The sequence below is a fragment of the Phacochoerus africanus genome, chromosome 11 (assembly GCF_016906955.1).
Source record: "Phacochoerus africanus isolate WHEZ1 chromosome 11, ROS_Pafr_v1, whole genome shotgun sequence".
Taxonomy (NCBI): domain Eukaryota; kingdom Metazoa; phylum Chordata; class Mammalia; order Artiodactyla; family Suidae; genus Phacochoerus; species Phacochoerus africanus.
In genome coordinates this window covers 65,064,845-65,092,475 of record NC_062554.1, presented here as the reverse complement: position 1 = coordinate 65,092,475, position 27,631 = coordinate 65,064,845, and the positions used below count along the sequence as shown (strand labels likewise).

At 56.1% G+C, this 27,631-nt stretch overlaps 1 protein-coding gene across 3 annotated transcripts in view; it reads right to left on the bottom strand.

Annotated features, from left to right (window-relative positions):
- Positions 1-27,353, bottom strand: part of CNTN2 (contactin 2) — a 38,299-nt gene extending 10,946 nt beyond the window's left edge. Inside the window, exons 1-16 of one of the 3 annotated variants that reach the window (XM_047753569.1) lie at positions 27,043-27,353; positions 17,077-17,229; positions 10,630-10,774; positions 10,365-10,540; positions 10,104-10,199; positions 9,512-9,721; positions 9,143-9,242; positions 7,741-7,916; positions 7,217-7,353; positions 6,605-6,734; positions 4,445-4,595; positions 4,195-4,322; positions 3,697-3,872; positions 2,807-2,927; positions 2,128-2,283; positions 1,497-1,646 (exon numbers count right to left, since the gene is read on the bottom strand). In XM_047753569.1, coding sequence (XP_047609525.1) covers positions 1,497-1,646; positions 2,128-2,283; positions 2,807-2,927; positions 3,697-3,872; positions 4,195-4,322; positions 4,445-4,595; positions 6,605-6,734; positions 7,217-7,353; positions 7,741-7,916; positions 9,143-9,242; positions 9,512-9,721; positions 10,104-10,199; positions 10,365-10,540; positions 10,630-10,774; positions 17,077-17,146 — 2,122 coding nt within the window. In that variant the 5' untranslated portion in view covers positions 17,147-17,229; positions 27,043-27,353. Of the gene's footprint in view, positions 1-1,496; positions 1,647-2,127; positions 2,284-2,806; positions 2,928-3,696; positions 3,873-4,194; positions 4,323-4,444; positions 4,596-6,604; positions 6,735-7,216; positions 7,354-7,740; positions 7,917-9,142; positions 9,243-9,511; positions 9,722-10,103; positions 10,200-10,364; positions 10,541-10,629; positions 10,775-17,076; positions 17,286-17,316; positions 17,368-27,042 lie in introns of those variants that run through there. The other 2 variants (XM_047753570.1, XM_047753571.1) reach the window with 2 other exon arrangements.
- Between the last annotated feature and the right edge of the window lie 278 nt (positions 27,354-27,631).

Genomic DNA, 27,631 nt, shown 5'->3' with positions numbered 1-27,631 from the left:
GCGGGGCAGGAGAGGCAGGGTCCTGATTGCCTGTGCTGGTCTCAGGATCCCAGAGCCTTGACCTTCACCTCTTCCCTTCCTTCCCCACTTGGGTTCTGACACCCACCTGCCTTGTCAGGGAGGATTGTAGGTGGACTATCCATTCCTCCTGCTCCCAAAGAAACCATCCAAAGAAGCACTTAGAGACAGTCGCTGTTTACCTAGTGCCCTGTGCACACGTACACACACACACAAACACACACACCTTCCTCATTAACTGATTCCTACAGCTTGTGCACTTCCAGGAAGGCTATCTGCCCATCACCCCACGGTCTTGGGTTCAAGTCCAGGCTCTGCCAGTGTGACCCTTCCTTCATCCAAACTTTATTTTTTCCATTTTTTTTTCTTTTTAGGGTCACACTTGCAGCATATGGAAGTTTCCAGGCTAGGGGTCGAGTAAGAGCTACAACTGTTGGCCTTTACCACAGCCACAGCAATAAGGGATCTGAGCCGTGTCTATGACCTACACCACAGCTCAGGGAAATGCCGGCTTCTTAACCCACTGAGCGAGGCCAGGGATCCAATCCAAATCCTCAGAGACTACGCTGGGTCCTTAACCCACTGAGTCACAAAGGGAACTCATGTTTTTCCCAATTTTTAAAATTCAAACTTTTGGGGAGTTCCCTGGTGATCTAGTGGTTGGGATTCAGTGCTTTCACTCCTGCCTGTGGCCAGGGTTCAATACCTGGCCTGAGAACTGAGATCCCACGTCAAGATTCCGCATGCCGTGGCCAAAAAAAACCAAAAACACTGACCTTTTTACTTTGAGATAATGATTGATGCACATACAGTTGTAAGAGTAGCCTATTTTTTATTGGCTGTTCCCGTGGCATGTGAAAATTCCCAGGCTAGGGATCATACCCGAGCCACAGAAGTGACAGCACTGAATCCTTAATTGCTAAGTCCCAAGGTTGGCTATTTTTTTTTTAATATATATATTTTTTGTCTTTTTTTTTTAGGCCACTGGAAAGTCCCAAGGTTGGCTATTTTTTTTAATATATATTTTTTTGTCTTTTTTTTTTTAGGGCCACACCTAAGGCATTTGGAAGTTCTCAGGCTGGGGGTCAAATCGGAGCCATAGCTGCCGGCCTACACCACATCTCAGAGCAATGCTGGATCCTTAACCCACTGAGCTAGACCAGGGATTGAACTCACGTCCTCATGGATATTAGTCTGGTTCATTACAGCTGAGCCACAAAGGGAACTCCTGTCCTGGTTTTTAAGTGAGAGGTTTAGACTGGATGGCTCTTCCAGCCCTGACAGCCTGTGGCCTGGGGCAGAGCGCACTGTTCAGCACAGTGGCCTGGCCCTCATTTGTGTTCCTTTCTCAGCTGTTTTGTTAGAGTCAAGCCTGCTGAGCAGGGTTGGAACCCTGTGTAATGGCTGTTCACTTGGGGCTCCCTTTAGGCAAGGCTGGGGGCTATGTCCTGTTGTTACTTCTCACCCAGGGCTCTGACCTGCTTCCTTGGTCCGGATTTTGCTGGAGGGCCCACTGGGCTCCCCAGTGCCCAGGATGTTGCTGGCTACAACTCGGAACTCATAGTCCATCCAGGGCGTGAGGCCCAGCACCTGGGCGGTCTCGGCGTTGCCCTCGATGTTGGCAGGATCTGCAAGGCACCAGGGAGCCAGCGTTGGCATTCATTTACCAGTCTGATGGAAAAGGCAGGGACCGGGCCTGAATCATTTTATACCCAGCCCTCAGGGTGGTGTCTATTATATATGAAGTGTTCAATTTCTTTTTCAGAAATGATTAGAAAACTAGTAGACCTCCCTGCGCTAGAGCCTTTGCAAATGCTGTGTGCACCCCACACACTCACAAATGCTTTCATTGCCCCAGGCATAGTCCTGCCAATTCTTCAAGAGTGCAGACTGAGTGCCTTCCCCCCTAATTCCCTTCCCACTCTTCTGCTGCCTGTATGACCATCTTCTCCAGTGACCTGGGAGCTCCCTGCAGGCAGGGGACCTACACTTGTCCATCTTTGAAGCTCCAAGCTGAGCCTCGGCCTCTGACCTCCCCCACTCCCCCACCTCCAGCACTCAGCCAGGCCAATTCAGGACTGACCTGGGGTGGGGGGAGCTCACACTTACTGGTCCGAACCTGCTTCCACTTCCCGGGTAGAGTGCGAGCTTGCAGGGTGTACTTGGCAATGGGGCTGTGGTTGTCAAAGCCACGGCTCCAGCTGAGCTGGACAGTGGTGTCACCGATTTCTCTCACCACCACACCTCCTGGGGGACCTGGCGGACCTGCACCCAGAGGTCAGAGTACAGTGAATCAGAACTGGGCAGCTTCAAATTTGAACCAACCTCCTTCAGGCCAGCACGGGCCAGTGCAGTACCAAGAGGAAGCAGCAGAGGGCGCAGCTAACACACACTGGGGTGGGAGGGCAAGGCATGCGGGGGGGATAGTGACGGCAGGATGGGGGGGGGGGCGTTGCTAGGAGGGAGACTGTGTCCAAGGCTGGAGGGGTCACAGAGGCCTTCACATAGAGATGTGTATAGGTTTCCTAGCACTAGGCTTTGAAACTTCTGGCCTCAGCAAATTTCTCCAGTCTTGGGATGTGTCCAGGGTTTTTACAATTTTGGCTTTGGAAGAACATTCTATTCATTTAGGACCTGCGAAGAACCACAGGATGAATTCAGCTCAGGAGACTTGTTAGAAGCCCTTCCTATAGCTTTCAGGGAGAGGAGGGGGCCTGGGGCAGGGGCAGAGCAGCCCCGCTGGCCTCTTGAGGGAGTCGGGTGGGGGTGGGGTGGGAAACCCCATCACCTCGGACCAGGACTGTAGCCTCCTTGGACGCACTGTCCACCACCGTCTGGGCCATGCACGTGTACTTCCCGCCGTGGCGCAGCTGGGCGTTCAGGATGCTCAGATCCCCGACCGTCTCCTTCTGCACTCGGGGGACAGGGAGGGGGCGGGTCAGAGGAAGCAGCAGTGGGTAGTGCAGTGAGTCAGAGTCCCCTGCTCTGTAACGCACGGACCCCTCTGCCTCTCGCTCCTCCTCTTTGTTCAATGGGAGGAATCGGCTACTTGATACCACTGGGGATTAAACAACAGGTTTCGTTTTTGTTTTTTGTCTTTTTGCCTTTTCTAGGGCGGCTCCTGTGGCACATGGAGGTTCCCAGGCTAGGGGTCGAATCCGAGCTGTAGCCGCTGGCCTACACCACAGCCACAGCAATGCAGGATCCGAGCTGCATCTGCAACCTACACCACAGCTCAGGGCAACGCCAGATCCTTAACCCACTGAGCAAGGCCAGGGATCGAACCTGCAACCTCATGGTTCCTAGTCAGATTCGTTAGCCACTGGGCCACGACGGGAACTCCTAAACAACAGGTTTTTACACAAGACAGTTAACGGTGATTCAAGTTAATGACATCATCTGGGTTGGGGGCAGGATAACGGAACAGCAGAGGAGTGGGTCTTCGCTGGGTACCTGGAATTCCAGGTGTGTCCCTAACCTTCTCCTAAAGGCATAGGCTTTGGGTAGAAGCCAAGGAACTTGCCCGTCTAAGGGAGGGTGGTTACGAACCCACCGATGAGTTTGCGGTCCTGAGGGACAGGGGACGGCTTTGGGGGTGGTGATGGCTGAGGAACTCTTGGGTCCCCTGTCTACCCAGAAGGAGGGAGGAGCCCTGGGTTCTCTGGCCTGAGGCCTTACCACACTGGCCCTTCGGTAGTGACCCCCAGGCTTGTCGAGGTCGATGGGAAAGTCGTCCAGCATCCAGATGAAGGTGAGGTCCATGGTGGGGTCGTGGGAGGCGTGGCACTGCAGGGTCAGGTTGTCTCCCAAGTTGATGTCGGCACTAGAGGGGGCTAGAGTGATCTTGGTTGCATCTGCCGAGACAGAAAGGGCCCCTGAACAGAGGGACAGGAAACGGGCCCGGGTGGGGGCAGCAGGGCGGGGAGAGAGGTTTGTCTTGAGCCCCAGGAAAGAGAAGTAGCAGGGTAACCCACGGTATCCTGATCTGCCAGCAGCCCCACGGGTGTGTGGGAGGGAAGCTAGGAGATTCTGGACGGAGGCCAGGGGGTGGTCGCAAAGGCAACGGAATCCCAGGGTGGCCTCAAGACCAAACTGGGAGAAACATGGGAACATGAGAGCCTGCTGGCGAGGAGGGATGGCGGAGCCTCCCAACCTCAGCCAAACTGCAGCCTTTACCTCTCACAGACAGGATGCCCGTGCTGTTGGCCTTGCCCATGAAATTCTCAGCAAAGCAGGTATATTTTCCTTCATCTGACCGACTGATGTTTCTTATGATCAAGGTGCCATCTGGAGTTACAGTCACTCTGCAGCAAGAACAGAGCAGGTCTGGCCAACCCAGGGACACGCTGGAGTCATGGGAAGGGGACTCGCCTCCCAGGAGAATGCGGGGGAGCGGGAGTTGGTGGGGTGGGGGCCGGGCGAGTACCTGCTGCTGTTGACCAAAATCTCAGTGCCTTTGCTCCAGAGCACCACGGCCTTTGGAGCTGCCCGGGGCTGACAGGGGATAATGATCTCTCCCCCTCGGGCTGCAGGGATCAGCCGTCTGACAGGATTCAGCCTAAAGTCGGGGGCAAGTGCTGGAAGGAAGGGGGAGCGGCCCACAGTCACCGAGGGAATCAAAGCACCTGACTAGGAGTTCCCCTCATGGCTCAGTGGTAATGAACCCGACTAGTATCTATGAGGATGCGGGTTCGATCCCTGGCTTTGCTCAGTCGGTTAAGTATCTGGCGTTGCTGTGAGCGGTGGCATAGGTTGCACATGTGGCTTGGATCTGAGAGTTGCTGTGGCTGTGGCGCAGACCGGCAGCTACAGCTCTGCTTTGATCCTTCGCCTGCAGCATTTGAAAGTTTCTGCGCTAGGGATCGAATCAGAGCTGCAGCTGCAGCCTGCACCACAGCCATGGCAACACCAGATCCAAGCTGCATCTGTGACCCATGCCACAGCTTGCAGCAATGCTGGATATTTAACCCACTGAGCAAGGCCAGGGATTGAACCCACACCCTTACAGAGACAATGTCAAGTTCTTAACCTACTGAGCCACAACAAGAACTCCCAGGAATGTCTCTTTAAAAACATAAATCAATCAGAATGAAGTCCGAGGGCTTACCGAAAAGTCCCCTCCTCTCTAATCATGTCTTGCTCCACCTTCTCTCTCACTTGTTGTGCTCCCGTCTCCTGGGCCAATGTTTTTGGCCCTAAGACGATGCCATGTTTATTTCTGCCCCAGGATTTTTTTTTTTTTTTGTCTTTTTGCCATTTCTTGGGCCGCTCCTGCGGCATATGGGAGGTTCCCAGGCTAGGGGTCCAATCGGAGCTGTAACCACCAGCCTATGCCAGGGCCATAGCAACGCGGGATCCGAGCTGCGTCTGCGACCTACACCACAGTTCATGGCAAGGCCGGATCATTAACCCACTGAGCAAGGCCAGGGATCGAACCCGCAACCTCATGGTTCCTAGTTGGATTTGTTAACCACTGCACCACGACGGGAACTCCTGCCCCAGGACTTTTGCACTTACTGTATCTTTTGCTTGGAGATCCCCCAGATCTTCACATGACTGGCTCCTTCTTAACACTCAGCGCACATCCCAAATGTGTCATCTTTCCTGAGCATCTGACTGCCCCCCCCCACTCCCAGCACTTGGCTGAATTTTCTTTATATTGTGTTTTTTATGGCTGTCTGAAATTACCTTATTTAATCATTTGATTTTGTATTTCACTGACCTCCTCTCTCCACTGCATTGTAAGATACTTGAAGGCAGAGACTTAAGGGTTCATTTCTTAGGAGGTGGGGAAGAAACATGGGCTGAATGAATGAATGAGTCAGTTCAGCGTGACTACAACTTGATGAGGTAGGTATTGCTATGTCCAAGCTCCAGTCACACAGCCAAGGACACTGGAATCAGGTCGCTTTTACTGGGCACCTGTTAGGTGACAGGCATGTCCTTTATGCTTTAGCTCTACCATCTCCTTCAATCCTCACAGCAGCTGTATGAGGGCAGGACGATGACTGGCCCACATGTGATAAAACAAGAAACTGAGATGCAAAAAGATTAGGTGGCTTGCCGAAGGTCACAGAGCCAAAGGAGCTGCATTAAACCCAAATTGAATTGGTCTGGGCAGCAGACATCTACACTGTCCATGCCAGGTGTGGGACAAGCCAGAGACTTTGTCCTTTAGAAGCTTTCCATCTAATGTCCCATCTCCTGTCCTAAATCCCTGAGTTCTGCTCTTGGAAAACTGCCCGGTGGGTGCGTGTGTTCAGAAATGCTGCAACCCGGAGTTCCCGTCGTGGCTCAGGGCAAACAAATCTGACTAGTATCCATGAGGACACAGGTTCGATCCCTGGTCTCGCTCAGTGGGTTAAGGATCTGGCGTTGCCGTGAGCTGTGGTGTAGGCTGGCAGCTACTGCTCTGACTGGACCCCATGCCTGGGAACCTCCATATGCTGTGGGGGTGGCCCTAAAAGACAAAGAAATAAAATAATTTTTTTTTTTTAAAAGAAATGCTGCAACTCAAAGTTCCTAACGCCCCCATCTGTGTGTTCCCAGGGACGTCCTCTGCCTATCCCGCCCCGGGACCCCTTACCTTGCACGGCCAGCTCAGCACTGGCGTAGATGGTGCCGTGCTTGTTCTCTGCCACACACTGGTACATGCCCGAGTCCTCCAGGCTCAGCTTGGAGAAGCGCAGGTCCCCGGCCATCACTTCTACCCGGGCCTGTGAAGAAGAGCCCCACCCAGGGCGAGGCAGGGGGGGTCAGGACCACTGGAGGCCCAGGGTTGGGGCTGATGGGGTGGGTGCAGTAGAGGCTGGGCTGCTGCTCCCTCCAGAAGGGGGCTCACATGCCCAGTCCTAGCTCAGGGCTGCCTGGAATCCCAGGACTCAGAGATTCCCTGGGCCCCCCTGCACGTCAGCACACTGAAGCCAGGAGGTGAGTGACCCACTCAGGACCACATAGTGTTTTTGTGATTGAGCTGTGCCTGGACCCAGGTACCTGGACCTTCCAGTTGGGACTCTATTCAACTGACCAGCCTGAGGCTATGTGACTCTGGGGTGGAGAGCAGCCCCTAGAACCACCCTAATTGGCCCAGAGGGGTTGCCAGGGGTGAGGGAGCAGGGAAGGGATCTAGAGGGTGAGGGAACCCAGTGAGCAGAGGATGGTGTGTTGGGCATGTGGGAGGAAGCCCCAGGTCTCCTACCTGGGAGGCCAGAGGCTCCCCGTTCCGCAGCCAGCGCACTGTGGGCCGGGGCTTGCCTGCGGCTGCGCAACCCCAATGCAGGTTGGAACCGATGTCAGCCTCCATGTCTGAGATCACCTTGAGCCACTCCGGCTGAGCTGTGGGCAGCAAGGGAGAGAAAAGCCCGGGATGAGCTGGGAGGAGCCTCCAGCTAATGAACTGGATCAGAATTGCCGGACTGCAGTTCTCACGCCAGACAGCAGGGGGAGCCATCGGCATTCTGGGACAGGGTGTGGGGAGAAGCAGGTTTTGTTCCTGTGCCAGTCCTCTTTTAGCGATTTAAATCATTCTAATGCTTTCCCTGTGCTTTCTGCAACCCTGGCTGAAGCTCTAAGCCCCAGCACTAGCCTCTTCTGTCCCGTACTCCGTGCCATCCGTGGGCCAGAAGGCTTAGGCAGGGGGCCGCCCAGTCTCCTTCCTGACTTTTGGGTCTGCTTCCTCAAGGACAGGGCAAGGCAGAGGGCGCGGGTGTCCCGGTTCTGTACCCTGCACGATGATGCGGCCCTGGACGGTGTCGCGGCCCTTGGAGTTCTCCGCCTCACACTCGTAGGTGCCCTCGTCCTCGAAGCCTACGCTGGGGATCTGCAGGGTGGGCTCGGCTGTGGCCCACTGCGGGGACAAGGAGCCATCCACTTTGCGCCACTTGATTCTGGGGACGGGGCTGGCAGGGGAGACAAAGTCAGAGGAGCGCAGGCTGAACTCCGCAGACTCCCCTGTGCCTGCCACTCCTTGCATCCAACCCAGGCCATCCTGAGATGCTGGCTTTGTGGGGACAGGGAGTGGGACCTGGGAAGAGACAGAGACAAGGAGAGAGGGAGTGGCCTCTCGCCCGCAGGGAAAGGACTAGAGGGGGGTCCCCCACCCGGCTCTCCCCTGCAACAGCTGCGGCTGCGAGGCTGTGTGGTCTGTACCCTGAAGCCCTCCCGCCCCCACCCTGCACTGGTCACTGTGCCTCTTCTGGACCAGCCCTCTTCAGCAGTGGCCTGGGACCTGGGTCCCCTTCTCTTCTCCTCTCCCCCTCAGAGCCTTGCTTCTACTTTTCAAGAGGCTTTAGTTACTACCAACCTGTGTACTAAAATGGACTGAGAGATCAGTGCGTCTTTAGAGGGTCATATATTACCCTTTACGTGCTTTAAATATGGATTTTTCTGGAAGCCCCATAACTTTCCACAAAGCAGGGGGGATCCTGGGTAAACCCCGGAGGTATGTGAAGGAGGAGGGGGAATCAAGGTACAAATCACTTTCTTTCATTCATTCTCCAAACATTTATTGAGCACCTGCTATTTGCTTAGCCCTGTTCCAGTGAAGCCTTTTTCTGAGAGAGGAAGATTTTTCTCGTCACTTTTCTATGTTAGAAAATAACTGTTAGCATCCATAGAATAGTTACTAAATGCCAGGTGCTATTCTAAGCACTGGACATATATGGGTTCATTTCATTCTCCTAATAATTCCATGAGGTCAGTACTATTATTACCATCACCATGTGCAAGTAAGGAAACTGGGGCACAGAGAGGTTAAGTGATTTACCCAAGGTCTCCCAGCCAGCAGTGACAGAGCTGGGTATTTTGAACCAGGCAGGCCAGGTTGGGGTCCATGTACCATGCTCCCTGCCTCCAGCCTGGGGTGTTGCAAAAGCTGTTGCCGGGAGGATAAAGTGACCCAACATGTGTCAGGTCCCTGGCATGCGTGACACCCCACCCAGAGAGTTAGTGCCCAGTGAATGGTGGCTGCCACATGCTCTGGAGTCCAGCGTTCAGCTAGACCTTTCGAGGGGCACCAAGCTGACTGAGAACTGGCCCTGCCTGCCCTCTCCCTGAGGTGCCCCAGGCCCCAGGAGTCTCTGAGAGGCTGGGCCCTGGCCTGCCCCCTCCCTCCTCCGCCACTCACTTCCCGAAGGCAAAGCACTCCAAGGTGACCTGCTGCCCCACCAGCGCATAGGTCTCTGCAGGGAACTTGGCCTTGATGCTGGGGGCAAAGAGCCTGGTGTCTGAGGAGAGAGGGAGTTTGCACATCAGATGCAAATGATCCGGCTCCAGGGTCCCTGTGCCTCAGCCCACCTCGGAGCCCACCCTTTCTTGAGTCCCTCTCCACTTGGGGACCTGGGATTAGGCTCTGAGGCCGAGCACCAGGAGGATGTCGGGGGTCCAGGCCTTGACCTTGGGCCCTGTTCTTCACAACCTCAAAGGGGCACCCCCCTTTTCCCAACACCCCAACCCCTTCGGCTCCCTCTTCCTTGTCACACCGGCCCAGCCTGACCTTCTGCAGCCAGGTTGAGCTGAGCAAACTTGCTGAAGACGCTCTTAGTGGAGAAGTCCATGTGGCTGGTGGCCAGGCAGGAGTAGTTGCCCAGGTCTGAGGCGTTGGTCCGGGCGATGTACAGGTTCCCTGTGGTCTGGGACACGAAGTGACGCCCGTCCGTTGGGATGAAGTTAGGGAATTCGTTGAGGAGCCAGCGGTAGGACAAGCCTAGGAATGGGAGGTTTGAGGAAATCGGGCTGCTGGGCTGAGGCAGCAGCTCTGGCTGGGACCCCAGCGTGCTGCTGGGAATCTGGTTTTTTGTTCTGAGAGCCCCCATGCTCTGAACCTGGGGCTGAGGGGAGACCTAGAGGGAAAATGCAACTTTCTTCTTGCCCTCAGGGTGTGTAGTCTGCTGGGAAACAGCCCCTGGGAAACAGGAACCTCCCAGCCTGAGGATGTGGGTGGGGCACAGAATCATTTAGAGCCGGGGACCCAGGGATCCCCTTCCAAGGGTCACTCACCAGCTCTTCTTAATCCATCCCTCTTCTGCTGAGTGGCCACAAGCCCCTCCTGCGCCCTCCGTCCAGCACGGCCCCGGGGCCTGACTCACCTGGGTAGTGGGCCGGCGGGTTACAAGGCAACATCACCCCCCAACCTTCGTGGGTTTTCACAGGGTCTCGCTCCTCCTTGGAGAATTCCTGCAGAACTGGGGGTGGAGACCGGGCCCTCAGGCATTGTCCTCCAAGCCTACGCCCTCCCCTTCAGCTCAGCCTCCCTGGGGAAGGAGTCACCGCCCTCTCTGGACATTTTTGTCCAGCCCTCTGTTCCCTCCCCCCAAAGTCTCCTGGGGTGGTGGGAGTGGGGGGCTCACAGCCGAAGCGGAGGACAGCCTCCCTGCTCACGACGGTGCCCACTGGGTTGGAGGCCAGGCACTGGTAGACGCCGGCGTCTTGGGCCTTCGTGGGGTTCATGATGACCAGGTTGCCCCCGACTAGCTGGTGGCGGGAGCCTGGCTCCAGCTTCATCTCGGTGCCATTCATCTTCCACCTGTGGCGGGGGAGGAGGGGGGCTGACAGGAGGAACAGCTGCCCGGCCGCACAGGGCCACCCGGCACCACTGTAGGGGGGGGGTCTCACCTATAGGTGGCCGGAGGGCTGGCCCGGGCCCGGCAAGCCAGGGTCACCTTCTCCTCTGTGGACTCCTCTGGGAATAGCAGACCGAGGGGCTGGTCTTCAAAGACAGGCCCAAAGGTGGCCTGGGAACCCCGGGCTGAGCTCCAAGCTGCAGATGGGGACAGCACCGGAGGTCTCAGGGCCTGGGGAGCAGCTGGAGCCCAGCCTCTGGGGCGGTGCTGTCCAAGAGAACTCTCTGTGGTGATCCATTTTCTGCACCATCTATTACAGTAGTCATGAGCTATTGCACCCTTAAAATACACCTAGTGTGGCTGAAGAACCAGATTTTTTTTTGTCTTTTGTCTTTTTAGGGCCACACCCGCAGCATATGGAGGTTCCCAGGCTAGGGGTTGAATTAGAGCTGCAGCTGCCAGCCTACACCACAGCCACAGCAACGCCAGATCCAAGCCGCGTCTGCAACACACACCACAGCTCACGGCAATGCTGGATCCTTAACCCACTGAGCGAGGCCAGGGCTCGAACCCACAACCTCATGGTTCCCAGTCAGATTCGTTTCTGCTGCGCCATGACAGCAACTCTAAGAACTGGATTTTTTATTTGATGGGATTGTGTTGAAATTTGAATTTTAATAGGTTGGGCAGATCCCAGCTAGTCAAGTTGGTTCTGTCAATCCCCCTGCGACACTCAGGTACTGAGCACCTGCTATATACTTAATACTGAGCAGGAGACTGTGTAGTAAATTGAGTAAGACACAGTGCCTCTTCCTCAAAGGCTTGCAGTCCAGGGAGGGAGGCAGAAAACTGATAGCCCAGGGAGGTGAGAGCCATAATAGGAGTTCAGGTTCAAGTGCAGGGATCCCTTGGAATGGAAGCAGTCAGGGGACCCACAGAAGAGCTGATTTGCGGGGGGTGGGTGGCACGGAAGCCACTGGCTAAAAAGGGGGCGAGAGGAGGTATGGCACTGGAGCCTGGTAACCTTGGGGCAGCCCGGCCCAAGAGAACTGCTGCAGCTCAGGGCCTCTGACTAGATATAATAGGACCCTTTTGAGCCTCAGCATCTTCACGTGTGAAATGGAAAGAAGACCAATTCCCCACTCAGGGTCCAGAGGGAGGGGTCAGCCTGGTTCAGGATGTGTACTCAGCTGCAGTCTCCTGGACCCAAGTGAGGGCTGAGGTGGGAATCGGGGGAAGAAGAAAGGTTCACTGGTGGGTGGACAGCATGCAGGTTGCTTTGGGGCATTTTTATAAAATTCCAGCGTGACAATTCAAGAACCAGAGGCCCAGAAAAGGGAACGACATGCCCGGAGTCACAGGGCAAGACTGTGACACGTGCAGGTCCTCTGGCTTCTGGATTTGCTGAGCAAATGGGTACCCCGCCTGCAAGTGGCCTTTTCATGCCTGGCCCCCTCCCCGGGCCGGATGCCCTGCTCTTCACACACCTTGTCCGGCCTCACGGGGGCAGCAGCATTTCACACCTGCCTTTCCACAGGGCTGGGGAGTGGGCTCTACTTGCTGCCTGGTGGGGCTGGGCCTACTTTGCCTTTGGGGTGTCAGGCAGGGGCCCTCCTTGGCCCCTACCCCTCACTACAGCTGATTTCAGGCCTTCTTTGGTGGGTCATGGGCGGTGGGATGCCCATTAACCAATTAGTGCCTCTTCTCCGGGTACATCCAGCTGTCACCCCGAGTCCAGGGCTGGGGGTGGGCGCCATGCCACAGCTGAGGCCCGGCCCTGGACCCCTGGGAGTGAGGGCAGCTGTTAAGCAGCTCTCAGAATGAGCAAGGAGGCAGGGCTCCCTGAAATGGCATCCCCCTCCCCCCCATCACTATCCCTCGCTGCCGCCCCAGGCCTCCAAGACGGCGGCCAGCAGCGGCATCATCTCGGCTGGAGAGCCCAGCTTAATCCCAAGTTAATGATGGTGGTGGAGGGTAGGGCCCCTGCCCCAGCTGGGACTGCCGTGAGCGGAGGGAAAGGAGGGGGAGTGGGGGGTTGCTGGGAACAACCTCTCATAATAGCGGCTTCCAGGAACTCTGTCTGGATGGTGAGCGGGGTGCGGGGGGGAGCTGAGTGGGCCTGGGGCACCCTGATGCTTGAAGATGGGCTTTCTTCCTAAGAAAGCCATCTCCCGGCACTCAGCCATAGACACACCCTCACCCACCTATCCACGCATGCACAGCTTCCACACCTCTCACACACACGGACTTCCTTACACACGCAGACATCACACATCCAGACAGACATATCTCTTAAGCTACTCCAGTCATCAGATAGACACATGATACACATATCTGTAACCCCATGCACCTAGGGGCTTACAAATGTCCATGTATACTTATTTATACCCATGCATTCATAATAAAACTAGATGCTCTTTATTGGAATTCCTGTCATGGCGCAGCAGAAACGAATCTGACTAGGAACCATGAGGTTGCAGGTTTGATCCCTGGCCTCGCTCAGTGGGTTAAGGATCCGACGTTATTGCGAGCTGTGGTGTAGAACACAGACGTGGCTCGGGTCCCACGTTGCTGTGGTTCTGGCGTAGGCTGGGAGCTGCAGCTCCGATTAGATCCCTAGCCTGGGAACCTCCATATGCAGTGGGTGCGGCCCCAAAAAAGCAAAAAAAGCAAAAAAAAAAAAAGCTCTTTATAGAGCTATTGTTCTTCATCAGATACAAGCCCCACACTTCTTTCTCATAACTTCCCTCTAAGACAGGAACCTCTGTTTTCTCATTTGGCTAATGTGAACACTGAGACCGAGGAAGGATAAATAACTTGCCCCAAATCCCACAGCAAAAAAGAGCAGGTCTAGGTATTTGGACCCTGGCCAGCCCCACCTTGGAGCCAGCATCCTAAACCACAGGACTCAGTATACTTTTTTTTTTTTTTGTCTTTTTAGGGCTGCACCCTTGGCTTATGGAAGTTCCCAGGCTAGGGGCTGAATCAGAGCTGTAGCTGCCAGCCTATACCACAGCCACAGCAACATGGGATCCGAGCTGTGTCTGTGACCTACACTAAACTCACAGCAACGCCGGAGTCTTAACCTATCGAGCGAGGCCAGGGATCGAACCTGCATCCTCATGGATGCCAGTCAGATTCGTTTCCACGGAGCCACGATGGGCACTCCAAGCACAGGGCTCAGGATCCTTGACCTCAGTTTCCCATCGGAACCTCAGAGAGGCTGTTCCACCTCGAGGTCGTGAATTAGAATTTCTAGGAGTGAAGCCCAGGAATCTAGATTTTAGAAGGGCCTCACGGGCATTCTGAAGGGCAGCTGGGTTGAGAGCCACTGCCCGGTGGCACAAGGCCTTCTATACACACTTGTATACATGCTTGACAGCCCCCCACGTAGCCTGCTCTCCATGCAGTCACTCAGTCACTCACATCTCACCCCCTCAGACATCCACAGACTCACCTTCACTCACCCCACACCTCCCTCAAGCTGCACACACATCCACCCACACGTGCACTTTCACACACACACACACACACACACACACACACCCAGGCAAAGCCACCCACTCTGTGCTGCCCCAGTTTGGCATGCTCTCTGGTTCTCTTCTGATTTCCAGTCCTGGCAATGCTGCTCCCACAGACACAGGTGTCAGTCCTTGCCGAGGAAGGAGATTAGGGAGATGGGAGCGTGGAGAGGAACCTGCATTTGGGGGGCCCTTTGCCTTGCACTGGGGCGCAGGCATCCCCAGGATAAGTGAGCAAAGACAGCCAAGAGCTGTCCAATGGGTGGGAATGGCAATGGGATATTCCACTCCCGCCCCTGCAGCTCTTGGAAGTGGGAGACCAGGTCCCCTCTTCCTCAGCCTTCCTGCCCGTCTGGGTCTAAGGATGCAGGTGATGGGGCCCCAGCACTGAGCTGTCCCTGAGGGTGGGGGGTGTGGAGGAGCCCAGGCTGGCTCCTCTGCTCCCTCCCCGGGGGGAGTGTCTCCTGCTCTGTGCAGCCTGGGCTCCCTACCCCAGCACCTCCTGCAGACCTGGGGGCCCGGCCCAGCACAGTGAGTGAGGCCTGCAGGTGGGAGCCTGGGAGGCTCCACCCCACCCTCTGGGTCAGCCCTACTTCTCAGCAGTGCCACTGACTTGGGCGGCAGTTAGGATATAATAAGAACATCGGAAAGTATGCCAGCGGAGCCTCCCTGGTGAGACAGAGGACTGCGAATGTGCAGGCTGCAGCCGAGCAGGGGCTGTGGGGTGGGGAGGTGGAGTGTGAGTGGCTAGAACTTCAGCAAGACGGGGAGGATGGGTACCCTTTCTCCCATGGAGATCTTTTCTCTCTTTTTTTTAAATACATTTTTGGAGTTCCCATCGTGGTGCAGTGGTTAAAGGATCCGACTAGGAACCATGAGGTTGCGGGTTCGATCCCTGGCCTCGCTCAGTGGGTTAAGGATCTGGCATTGCCGTGAGCTGTGGTGTGGGTCGCAGATGCGGCTCGGGTCTGGCGTTGCTGTGGTTTTGGCGTAGGCCGGCGGCAACAGCTCTGATTCAACCCCTAGCCTGGGAACCTCCACATGCCACAGGAGCAGCCCTAGAAAAGACAAAAAGAAAATACATTTTTGGGGGCTCCTCGGCATATGGAGCTCCCAGGCCAGGGATCAGATCCAAGCCACAGTCTCGACCTAAGTCACAGCTGTAGCAACACCAGATCCTTAACACACTGTGCTGGGCCAGGGATCAAACCCACGTCCCGGCGCTCCCAAAGAGCCTGTTGCACCACAGCAGTTACTCCCATGGAGATCTTTAAGGAGGAAGGCAAAATCGATTGATCTGGGCTGGGGGTCGGGCAGAGAGGCCAAGCAGGGGTCCCAGCAGACCCCTCAGAACAGCGGCAGACTGCTGGAGACTTCCCGCCAGCTCCAGACAGGCTGGGGCTTCTGTACCGCACCTCCCCGCTTCCGCCCCCAGGATATTCTCCAGAGTCCAGCCAGCCAAGAGCCTCCTGGCCTGCACACCTCTTTTTCTCCTTCTGCCAGCCTCCCTCCTCCCCACAACCCACCTTGGAGCACCTCTGGCGTGAGAACCTTTGCTTGGGTCCGTCTTGCTTTTTTCCCCACTCCCTGCTCTGCCTCATCTCTTCCCAGATCCTGTTCTACACTTGGTCCCTGTCAGGCTCCAGCATTGCCCTGAGGAGCCCTCCCAGAGTTTTGTGCTCCCCAACAGAACTTTCTGTGGTGATGGAAATATTCTATATAATCTGTGCTGCCCAACAAGGCTACGAGGCCTCGAAATGTGGCTAGTACAACTAAGGAACAAATTTGAAATTTAAATTTAATCTTGCAATTACCATTTGATCCAGTAACCCCATTCCTGGGCATCTATCCAGAGAAAACCATGACTCAAAAAGACACATGTCCTCCAATGTTCATTGCAGCACTATTTGCAATAACCAAGACATGGAAACAACCTAAATATCCATTGACAGAGGAGCGGATCAAGAAGATGTGGTACATATACACCATGGAATATTACTCAGCCATTAAAAGGAAAGAAAGAATGGCATTTGCAGCAACATGGATGGACCTAGAAATGATCATGCTAAGTGAAGTCAGTCAGACAGTGAGACACCAACATCAACATCATGCATCACTTACATGTGGCATCTAAAAAAAGGACACAATTGAATTTCTTTGCAGAACAGATACTGACTCACAGACTTCGAAAAACTTATGGTTTTCAAATAAGACAGGTTGGGGGGCAGGGGGATGCACTGAGGGTTTGGGATGGAAATGCTATAAAATTTGGTTGTGATGATTGTTGTACAACTATAAATGGAATAAAATTCATTGAGTAATTAAAATAAATAGACAAATAAATGTTTGTGGTAGAAATGCCACACGAATGAAAAAATTAAAATTAAAAAAAGGGGAAAAATTAATTTAATCTTGAAGCTTTAAGGTCTCTCAAGAGGCTGCAACTCTGGGCTGATATGGTAGAGACCTGGCTGTGCCATCATCTTGCTGTGTGACCCAGGGCAGGCCACTCACACTCTCTGGATCCTGCTTCTTTTCATCTCCAATATGATAAAGACTCATTCCCTCTTCCTCCTGATCTCAAAGGGAAAGTAAGGAGTTCCCCACTGGCTAAGCAGGTTAAGGATCCCGTGTTGTCACTGCTGTGGCATGGGTTCGGTCCCTGGCCTGGGAAGTTCCATGTGCCTTTGGGCACAAGGCCAATAAATAAATAAATAGGAATTACAAATCCCAAAAAAGAGAGTATGTATAACCTTATGAGTAATCCCAGAAATTCAAAATCAAAAACATTGAGATACTTTTTTTTTTTTAAAAAAGGGAAAGTAAAACCCCCAAACAGGAAAATTTTACAAGGAAATGGCCTCAACCTAAAGTGCTACAGCAACGCAGAGTCAATTATTTCTGGAATCATCGCTAACCTTAGAGCAATGACACAACACCAGACTCCTCCCAGATGGGCTCTGGAACTGGGATCTTACCTGGAGCGGAGACAAGGACCACAGCGACCAGCAGTAGCAAGTGTGATTTCCTCCTGCGGGCAGTCCCCATGGTGGGTGTTCCAGGCAGAGGGGAGAGCAGAGGAGCAGAGCCTCAGCCCAGCCCAGGCAGTCTGGCTGGAGGCTGCGAAGGACCTGGGGAGGCAGAAAGACGGGGGAGGACTGTGAGCTGAGGCGTGCCCCTCCCAGCTCCAGGCACATCTGGGTCAGCGGTGCTTTTACCTCCGGCTGGGGAGAGGCCGGAATCGCTCCTACCCTCCCCAGGGCCCCAGGGGAAGGGCTTGGCTATTACCAAGGAGCTCTTCCCAGGGCTGAGTGCCTCCTGCGGGCCCCCAGGGAGTCTGGCTCTATCCTGTACCCCCCATCTTACCTCCCCTGCAGCCAGCAGGGTGTTGCTCAGGAAGTAAAAGCAGTGACTAATTGGGAAGCGAGAAGCCACTGCCTGCTCACCCTGTAATAGCTCTTGGCATAGGGTCAGAAGAGAGCAGGGCCCGTGCCTGGATTTGGGGAACTAGTCCCATCTTTGAGCAATGGGGGCCCACTCTGCCCTGCCCGCCCCCCCAGCTGCCTGGGTAGGGGGTGATCAGCCCCTCTGGGAACTGCATCAAGCCTCTGGGGACCAGCCTTGCTTTTCTATTGGAGAGGAGGAGTTTCACTCGGGAGGGCAGACACATCCTCTCCCCCCGGGGCCCCAGGTAAGGCACTGATGAACTGCGCCTGATGGAGCCATAACCTTTGGCGCCCTCAGCAACTCTCCCCAACCAGATGAGCTAATGGGCCCAGACAGGCCTGGGCTGAGACAGTTAACGCAGCTCCCAGAGAAGCCTCCCTCTTGCAGAGAGGAGACGAGACTTGGTTAAATCCTGGAGCTCTGGAGAACCTGTTTCCTGGGGGGCACGGAGAGCAAGTCAGAGCCCCCCTCCATCAGTCTGAGAGGAGGGGGTCTCATCCTGTGGGGAGAGGGTGGGGTCAGCCTTCCACCTACTTCCCATCTCCTGGCAGACTTGCCCAGTTCTGGGAGGGGAAGGGGGAGTAAGGAATCCCAGGGGCCTGCTTTTTGGTTATTAGAGTGAATCTGGGTCACTGAGCTCCCTGTCAGAGATGCCACAGAGAACCAGGTAACCCTGCTGCAGGTTCTGCTTCTCTGTCCTGCTGCCTGCTTTGCAGAAACCTAAGAGCAGAAAGAGGGGGTCTAAGGCTCAGGGAGAGAGCCTGGCTGGGGCTCTTCCACTAACTGGCTCCCAAACCCAGGCTATCTCTGTGACTCAGTGTTCTCATCTGCAGCATGGGTGCGTCTTCACACTGTGATGCTCCCACAGAGGGTGGCCGAGGGCCAGGGAGGAATATTGTCCCCTGGGTGGGGGTGGGGAGGTGGAGTGGGTGGACTGTGGATGACCTGAGAGTCTGCCCCTAGGGGGCCAGTGCAGGGTCCGAAGACCAGTGCAAGCTCAGGGCCTCCCTGCCTCACTGCAGGCTCTGGTCCCTGGGAGAGAAAGGCTCCCAACCCTTTCAAACCTCAGCGTTGATCACCTCCACCCTTTTCCTGCCTCCCAGCAGCCACAGCTGGCACCTGAAGGAGCTGGCAGGGGAAGGAATGGGGGGCCAGGTGGCCCCAGGGCCTGTCAGGGAGGGTGTGGGCTGAGAAGCTGGTGTTCCGGTGGGAGTTGGGGGGAAGTGGTATTTAAACAGATGGCACTCCCTCCCCCGCCCCAGCTCCAGGCTCACCCACCTCCCTGTTTCAGGAGGGGGGCCCAAGTGCCCCCTCTCCGCCACTACCTACCCCTCCCCGTCCTTGCCACTTTCAGTCCAGACTTAAACCTAGAAATTCTGCACTTCCGGCCCCTCCAACACTGCCCTGCCTCCCCCATCTCTGCACCTTTGCTTGCAGGACTCCATCCCCAGGGTAATGAGCTTCCCAAGCCAGGCACACTCATTCTCAAGGCCCCCTTCATGTCTCACCCCTGCCAGGAAGTCCTTGGATGCTGGCACGTGAACATGGAATTGCTCTGCTCTTTTTTTTTTTTTTTGTCTGTCTCTTTAGGGCCGCACCGTCGGCATATGGAGGTTCCCAGGCTAGGGGTCAAATCAGAGTTATAGCTGCCAACCTATGCCACAGCCACAGCAACGCCAGATCCGAGCCGCGTCTGCCACCTGCACCACAGCTCATGGCAATGTCGGATCCTTAACCCACTGAGCAAGTCCAGGGATCGAACCTGTGTCCTCATGGATGCCAGTTGGGTTCGTTAACTGCTGAGCCATGATGGGAACTCTGAATTGCTCTGCTCTTGACAGAGCCCTAGGGTCTTGGCTGGGCAGGGTGTCCATCAGAAGATGGTGAGCCCCCCATGGTGGGGGGGCAGGGGGAACTGCGTCCGGTGTCACTTGCATGTCACATTGAACTGCTTAGTGCAGTTATGATTATATGCCTCCAGGTCACACACTTAAACTCACGCTCACTCTCATACTCTCACAGTGGGCTGACCAGTCTTCAGTGCTCCCCAGGGAGCAGATGCATGCATGCACGCGCGCGTGCACACGCGCGCGCACGCACACACACACACACACACAAATGCACCCTCATGCTCTCCCACACGCAATCATTCTCACAGATGCACACTCTCATACACACGCCATCTCACAGGCACACTGACACTTATTCTCACATGCTTCCTCATACACTTTTACACACTCTCACACACTCCCTGTCCCACATACAACTTCACCCCAACATACACACACATGCACGCTCACATACACACCAAGTCACTAGGGTCAGCCAGGTGCTTAGTCGTGGGAGAATCTAGAAGCAAGGCCCTGGATGGTCCACAAACACAGGGAGCCGCCCTCATGACAGGGAGCCAGGGAGGCACTGAGAACCACCACAGGCTTCGGCGGCAGTGGCTTCATGCCCTAGCAGCGCATGAAGCAGCAACTGATGGACCTCAGTTTTCTCATCTGCAAAGAGGAGACCACAGCACTTCCTTTGCAGGCTGTTCGGAGTGTCCAGTGAGGTATGCGGACCTTGAAGAGTCATCTTGGGGCGGTTTACTTGCCTTGGGGTAGCAGTAGGGACCAGGGTGTGGGGAGAGGATGGGGCCCCACACTCGCTCCCTACTTCAGCCAGAGTGGCTCCGCTTGTATCTGCTTTATCTGCTGGACCTCCTCCCACTGAGGTTCCTTTCACACAAACGGTCCCGCAGCTCTGAGCAGTTTGAAAACGCCCCCTTGGTGCAGGTGTGCCCCATCCAGAGTCTGGCACAGAGAAGATGCCCAGTCACCATTTGCTTCCTGCCCTGGTTGGCCTGCCAGTCCTGGGAGCTCAGCGAGGGGGATAGGTGCAGGATCAGGAGACAGGCACTTACCCGGAGTGTGCCAGAGCCAAGCAGGGAGACAGATGGGGACCTGTGGCCGGGGCTGGACACTCTGGGGCAAGGAGTCTGCTCTGCCCACCAGCTGTGCTGGAGGGAGTGGGGTGTGGTGTGTACCCATGTGTGTGATGTTTGTGTGTATCTGTGTGTTCTGTGAATAGGTCCCTGTGTACATGCGTGGTCTGGTCTTGTACCTCTGCGCATATGCATGTGTCTGCATGTCTGCGTATGGGTATATCTGGTCTTTGTGTATATTGCCTGTGTGTGTGTATCTGTGTCCCTGGCCAGCACCAGCTGTGAGGACCCCGCTCTGCCTCATTTGCTGTGCTGTGACCCACCAGAAGCCCTGCACCCCGGATCATTCACCTCCACCCCACAGGAGTCAGAAGGATCTGTTATATCTCTTACCAGAATTAACTACCACACATCATGGATAATCCACCTCTCTGCTCATCCTAAACATCAATTTTTTTTTTGTCTTTTTGCCTTTTTGCTAGGGCCACTCCTGCAGCATATGGAGGTTCCAGGGCTGGGGGTCTCATTGGAGCTGTAGCTGCCAGCCTACACCAGAGCCATAGCAACACAGGATCCAAGTCGTGTCTGCGACCTACACCATAGCTCATAGCAACGCTGGATCCTTACCCCACTGAGCGAGGCCAGGGATCGAACCCACGACCTCATGGTTCCTAGTTGGATTCATTAACCACTGCGCCACGACGGGAACTCCGTATACATCAATTTAATCCAAACTTTTATCAGTCGCCTCTGGGCCCAAGGACCCTGTGCACCCCCTGGGGACTGAGACCTATAGCCTCAGAGGAGACATGAGTGGGGGTGGGGCTGGGAACGGGGAGGACCTTGGGTTGTCCTCCTGGAGCGTGAGAGATGGATCAGCCCCATCCGATGTACTTGAGCCCCATGGGGGCCAAGACCTTGTGTGAACACACACACGCGTACACGCACACACACATGTGTGTGCGCACAAGACTGGGTCGAAGGGCAGTGCTTATTGTCTCCCTGAAATGAGGCAACTGGCATCCAGTCTTGCCCTGCATCCATTTCCACTTATCACCACGTCCCAGGCATTGTGCTAAGCCCTGCAGAGACAGTAACCATGGAGCTCCCTGCCCTGCTGAGTGCAGCCAGAGGAGGTATCACAAGAGGCACGGGCCCGTGGTCTCCCCATCCGTCTGCCCTCAGACACGTTCTAGACTGCCCGGGAGGGAGGAGGCCTTTTTGTCAGGAGCAGGCCAGAGTGGAGCTCTGCCAGGTCCAGAGCTGGCCCTGTGAACCCTGAGCCTTCCAGGCCTGGCCCTGGCCAGCTGCCCTGGTACAGGGGTGCAGGCAGAGGCTGGCACAGGCGGGCACAGGCTGTCACCATTCGGGGCCCATCCTGGGAGAACTCAGGGGTTCATAGGCCACGTGGGGTTCAGGGGCACCAGGGGGAACTGGCTGAATTGCCAGGCCTGGGGGACAGCTGGAGCATGGAAGGCTGTGAGCCATAGGGCTGAGGACCCCTGCACGGAGCCAGTCAGAGCATAAAAGACACACTTTGCCTGAGGGCTTCCGCTTGGGCTTCTCAGCTCCTGGCCCTGCAGCTCTCCATCCTTCTCCAGGACAACGGAAATTTGAGCATCAAGGGATGTGGCAGCTTTCAGATGGGGAGGGGTAGAAAAAGGAGTTTGGAGCATAGTCGAAATTGGAGACTGAGTGATTTACAAGCTGCCAGCTTTCACAGGGGCCCCTCAGGTCCTCAGCATCATTCGCCCAGCCGCACAGCGCACTGGTTAAAGAGCTGGGCTCTTGTGTTAACCGGCTTGGCACTTACGAGCTCGCGTAACCTTTGCATCACTAACCCGTATAACCCTAATTATTATGTTCATGACTTAACGTCCCTGAGCCTCAGTCTCCCATCTGCAAAATGGGCATGAGAAACGGTAGTGCCCACCTCCGGGCACTCTTGTGAGAGTGGCACCATTCCTGGCCCAGAGCAAATGCTTGGGAAAGATCAGAGCTCCCCACTGGGAATCCTCATGGGCCTCGAGCACAGGCCCCAGCACACAGACACACACAGACACAGACACAGACACAGACACACACACACACAGACACACACACACACACGTGTGTCCCCAGACATTGTGCCTGGCTGTGAGTCGGGTTCACTTCCCCGCAGTCACGCACACGTGTTCAGAACACCCACAGACTCTCGCAGCTCCCTGGGCAGGCACCTTCCTCCTCACCCCCCCGCAAGGTGTGGTGGGATTGGGCACGCGCTGGCAGGCACGCCACTCCAGACTGGGCACAGGAACACACAAAGTCACACCTGGACTCCATGCGTTCAGGAGAGCATCTGGCTTGGACACACACATGGACCCGTCCGCGCAGGTCCTCCTCCTCAGCCACCCCCGCCTCCTGCCTGCGGGGTCTAAGATGGGAGGGGGACTCTGTCTGCGAGGATCTGCCACCTGGGACAGGATCACTGGATCTGCGGTGGCCTGGTGGGGCCGCGTGCCAGGTGGGGCAGGACCTGGCAGGAAGGGGACTGTAGTTGGGGGTCCCCTTCAAGGGGGGAGGCTGGCATCCTGAGCTGGAGGAGGTCCTTCAGGCTGGAGGAGGTCCTTCAGGCCTATCTGAGTGGGATAGGGACCTTCGTGCCCAGTGGGGGAGAGGGACTGGTTGGTGACAGGGCAGCCGTGCAGCTGGGTCTCTCCCCAGCCCCCTCTGCGGGCTGCCTCGCTTCCCGCCCCTCAGTTTTCTCTGCGGGCTCTTTGTATTTGCAGCTGGTTCCCTGAGGCCCCAGCCCTGGCACTGCCGTGCCCTCTGGGGAGAGCTGGGACTCCCAGGCTCAAGGATTTGCCTAAGCGTTTGGCATCAGGCCTCCTGACCTGCAGTCTGGAGTCTTTGGGCCTCTTGTCCTCACCTTCTCCACTTGGAGAGACCCCTCCAAGTGGAGAGTCGACAGAAGGGGAGAGCCGACTGGGGGGTGGGGGCGAGTAACGCCCAGACTCTAGGTTTTCCTACCTGCCTGCCTGCTCTGTATGGGGCATGGGGTCAGAATGAGTGACAGCTTTGGGCTCCTGTGGGGGACATCAGGAGTAGGAGCCATTGTTTCAACTCAGGAATTGTTTTAAATCAGAAAGAAATGACTGAGACAATTTTGCCTGTCCCCTCATCTCTGCTGAGACGTGACTCCCCCCAACTCCTGGACAGGCTGGTCAAGGCGGGTTTGAACCTGCCTCTTCCTTCCACTCTGGGGCCCAAATTAACTGCACCTCTTGGGCTGTGCTGCAGGTAGGCCACCCTTTAGCCGGAGCCAGGGTAGGGGAGCCTTTTGATCTATGAGGTTGGTGGACCTTGAAAGGATGTGGGCTGGGGCTGGAAGTGGGGTACCAGCAGGTTTCATTGGGATGGTGTCTGAGTGTGGGATGGCGCTCATCAGATAAGGATGCTAAGTGTCCTAGAAGGGACCGTGTTCATTTCGGGGTGAGAGGGTCACAAACTTTTGCTTTTGTTTGCATCCTCTTTAGGTAAAAAGGGAAATATGGGCTCATTTTATAGCAAAAGACCTCATTAAACCCATGGAAAGACTTTACTCCAAGACGGCACCATCAGGGCACCGAACCCATGGAACCCACAGAAACTCGCATGAATATTCCCAGTGAGCCAACCCCCAAGGTGTTGGCACCTAGATTAGGGTGTTCCGGAAGGGTGAGAGGTGACCAGCATGCAGGACAGAGAGAAAAGGATGTCCGCTGTCTTAGGGATTCCCGAGTCACCTCCCCCTGTACCATTCCTACGAGGATAACGTGAGGCTGGAAGAAACATCCAGGATCATCCAGCCCAACCCCTACCTCCAGGCAGGACTGTCTCTACGCTTGGACAAGACCCTCGTTCTCCACACCCTCAGAGAGACACTGGAAAGGAGACTGCCCCACTTCCTCATGGCTGGTCTTCCTGGTCAGGAAGTGCCTCCTGCAATCTAACTTCAATCCCTCCTGCTTCACTGGCACATCCTTTGCTCCAGATCTTCCCTCCCTGTGTATCAGCCATCTCTTGCTCAACCCTCAACCCTGTCATTCTTACCTCAGGCTTAAAGGTGTTTTTTTTTTGTTGGTTTTTTTTTTTTTTTGCTTTTTTAGGGGCGTACCCGTGGCATATGGAGGTTCACAGGCTAAGGGATGAATCGAAGCTGTAGCCACTGGCCTACCCCACAGCCACAGCCACTCCAGACCTGAGCCACACCTGTGACCTACACCACAGCTCGCAGCAACACCGGATCCTTAACCCACTGGGCAAGGCCAGGGATCGAACCTGCATCCTCATGGATGCTAGTCAGATTTGTTCCCGCTGCGCCACGACGGGAACTCCTCAAAGGCGTCTTTGAGATAATCTCACAAACATTTGCCTGAGAGCTCATGTCGGGGGTGGGGGCACAAGGTTCTTCAAACTGCCCTCAATGCACCGCTTCCCTGATGGCCTTGGAGTCAGGCCTCAGGGGCATCTCCTTCCTTGTATTGGCTCCTGAGCAGTAAGTCCGGTCAGCCAGAGACAACCTATGCAACCATGCCGTTGAGCACACATCCTCAGAGGTCCACCCCACATGTGTCTCTGTCTGAACAACTGCTGGCAGAGAAAGTGCTGGGATGGGGTTGCATAAGGAGCGAACCTGGCAGGGGGAATGGTGTGGGGTAGGTGGTGAAGAGCATTTGATCAGGAAGGGAGAATGAGAGGAGAGCCCGGCCGGGTGGGGGCGTAGAAGACGGCAGGGAATATGAGACACGGCAGGGGACCCCGCTTCCAGGGCGGTGTGCCTCTGCTCCCTTCACCACTCGTGGTGAGCCCTAGAGGGACAGCTGGACCTTGGGTGACTTGGATGCCATGGGCTGAGGTTGGAGGCCACCGCCCCATCTATCTCACCTCCCGCTTCCCTCTTGCTGGCTGGGGACTCCTGAGAGATTTCATGGGAAACTAGAAAGCACTTTGACCTTGTAGCAAAAGCTTTGCTTGAGTGGTCCTGCAGCCTGTTTGGAAAGGGTTAACTGGGGGAGCTCCCTGGGGAAGGGCTTGGATGCTGCTGTCTCTAAAGGCAGAACTCCCTCCTCCTGAGGCCAGGGTCAGGGCACCATCTCTCAGGCTCCCCTCTGCCCCAAGCCTCTCCCACAGGTGGCCCACCCTTCACTGCCCTTGCTCTCTGGAGGCTGGCTGGTGGCTCATCTGGTCCCTCTGAGCGCAAGTGGGAGGCAGAGACTCAGAGGCTACACTGACTGAGGGGCTCTCTGGCCAGAAGGTTGGGAGAGGAGCCTGAGATCGCTGGCCAAGATGAGATCAGATCACCACCCACCTCCTGGGTTATTGGGGCACTTCCTCCTCTTGCCTCCCCCTGAGCAGAAGAAAAAGGATGCCAGCTGGGCTGGGAAGGGAGTTTGGGGCCTTGGGGAGTGAGGCTGAAAGGAAAGGGTGGTAAGAGTCCGGCCAGTTGCAGGCTGGACTTGGAGGCCGGGAAAGTTAAGGGCAGGAAAACCCACCCTTCCGCAGCCCAGCCTGTCCTGATCTGTCTAGATTCCCCAACCTCCAAACAACTTTGACAGCTAGAGCCAGGCTCGGCCCCCGGTGGGCTGTGGCAAAGGGTCCCTGGCTTTGTCCCTGTGTAGGGCCAGGACTCTCCTTCCACCTGCACTGTGGAAGCTCATCCCCTCCTTTGCTTCCCAGACCCTGGAACCCCTCCCGGAGAAGAAGATGATGGGATTCAGCTCTGGACACTGCCTGGGGCTGCTTCCCCCACCTCTGGCTGTTATGTAAGCCCGGTGGTGCTGGACAGAAGGATGGCCCTCTCTTTCTAGACCCCCTAAACCGCGCCCCTCCTCCTTCTGTTCCAGCCCCTTTGCCCACTGGAAAGCCAAACTTCTGCAAATCCTCCTCTCCCACCAGTGAGGATGAGGGGAAGGGATGTGAGGAGAAGATAAGGTTGGGGAGGGGGGAAGGGATGGGACTTGCCTCAGTTTCTCTGCCCTAAATCTCTGTTCTTGGGCACGCCTTTGCCCAAACTGGTGCTCCAGTCTCCCCTCTTCTCCCACAGCGCCGACTGTCCAACAGAAGCAAGACTTTGCAAAGAGGTCACCCTGCAGAGGCAGACCCAGAGCAGCCTCAAATCTGGGCAGTCAGGCTCATTTCCACCCAGGGACATCTAGGGGCAGGTCAGGGTCTGGGTTCCGGTCTCATGGACTGTCCAGGGCCGCCCCCAGAGCTGCTGCCCTCTCTGGAGGCAGTTGTTGCTACCAGCCTGTGGCCGGCTTGATTTCCTGGACACGCCGCTGGGGTCCGGCTTCCCGACCAGGCTCAGCTTGCCAGGGCCCTGCAGGATGCCACCCACGTAGGCAGGGCGGAGGGATCCCTGGTCCTGGTGGCCCCCCAGTGCGGCCGGGGTGAGAAGCCTGACTGGCCCCTGCCAGCAGGCTGGGTTCCTGCCCTGCCCCGGCCCCCTCCCAAGTTGCAAGGGAACTGAGCTCGGAGCCCCTTGTCCATAGCAGCGCCCCGGCAAGCCCCTGGGCTGGAGGAGACAAAAGCCGTTGGCACCTACCTGGGGTGAAGGAAGGGTGTTGGCTGGGGCAAGTGGATGCTGCTCGAGGGCGGAGCCAGAGCCAGCCCGGCCGCCAGCCCCCTGGGCCGCTCTCCTCTCCTTCCTGCTGGCCTCAGCCGCTCGCTGCTGTCCTGGTGCAGCGGCCCGGTGGCGGCTGAGGGCGTGTGTGTATGTGTGTGTGTGTGTGCGCGCGTATGCGTGTGTGTGTGTGCACGCGCGCGCGCTGGCGCTCGTGCTCGTGCTCGTGCGCGGCGGAGCCACTGCAGCATCTCTGCATCAAGATGTGCTCCTCCCTCTTCCAGGCTCCGCTCACTGGCTGGCTCCGGTCCTCAGCCAAGGCTCAGGGGCCCTGGAGACGGTTTCCTTCTGCCCCCCCCCCCCGCTTCCCGTCCCCACCCTCCCGGCTTTACCTCATTTGCTGTCATTTAAGGACCAGGGAGTAGCCCGGGCGCCCGCGTCTTCCATAATGCATGGGCAGCTCCGCTCCGGGCGCTGTCTGGCCCGCCTGCCCCCACCTTGCCTGCCCAGTCCAGAACTGAAGGGCTGGAGAGGGGTGCGATGAGGAGGCAAGAGAAAGTGGCTCTTGCGC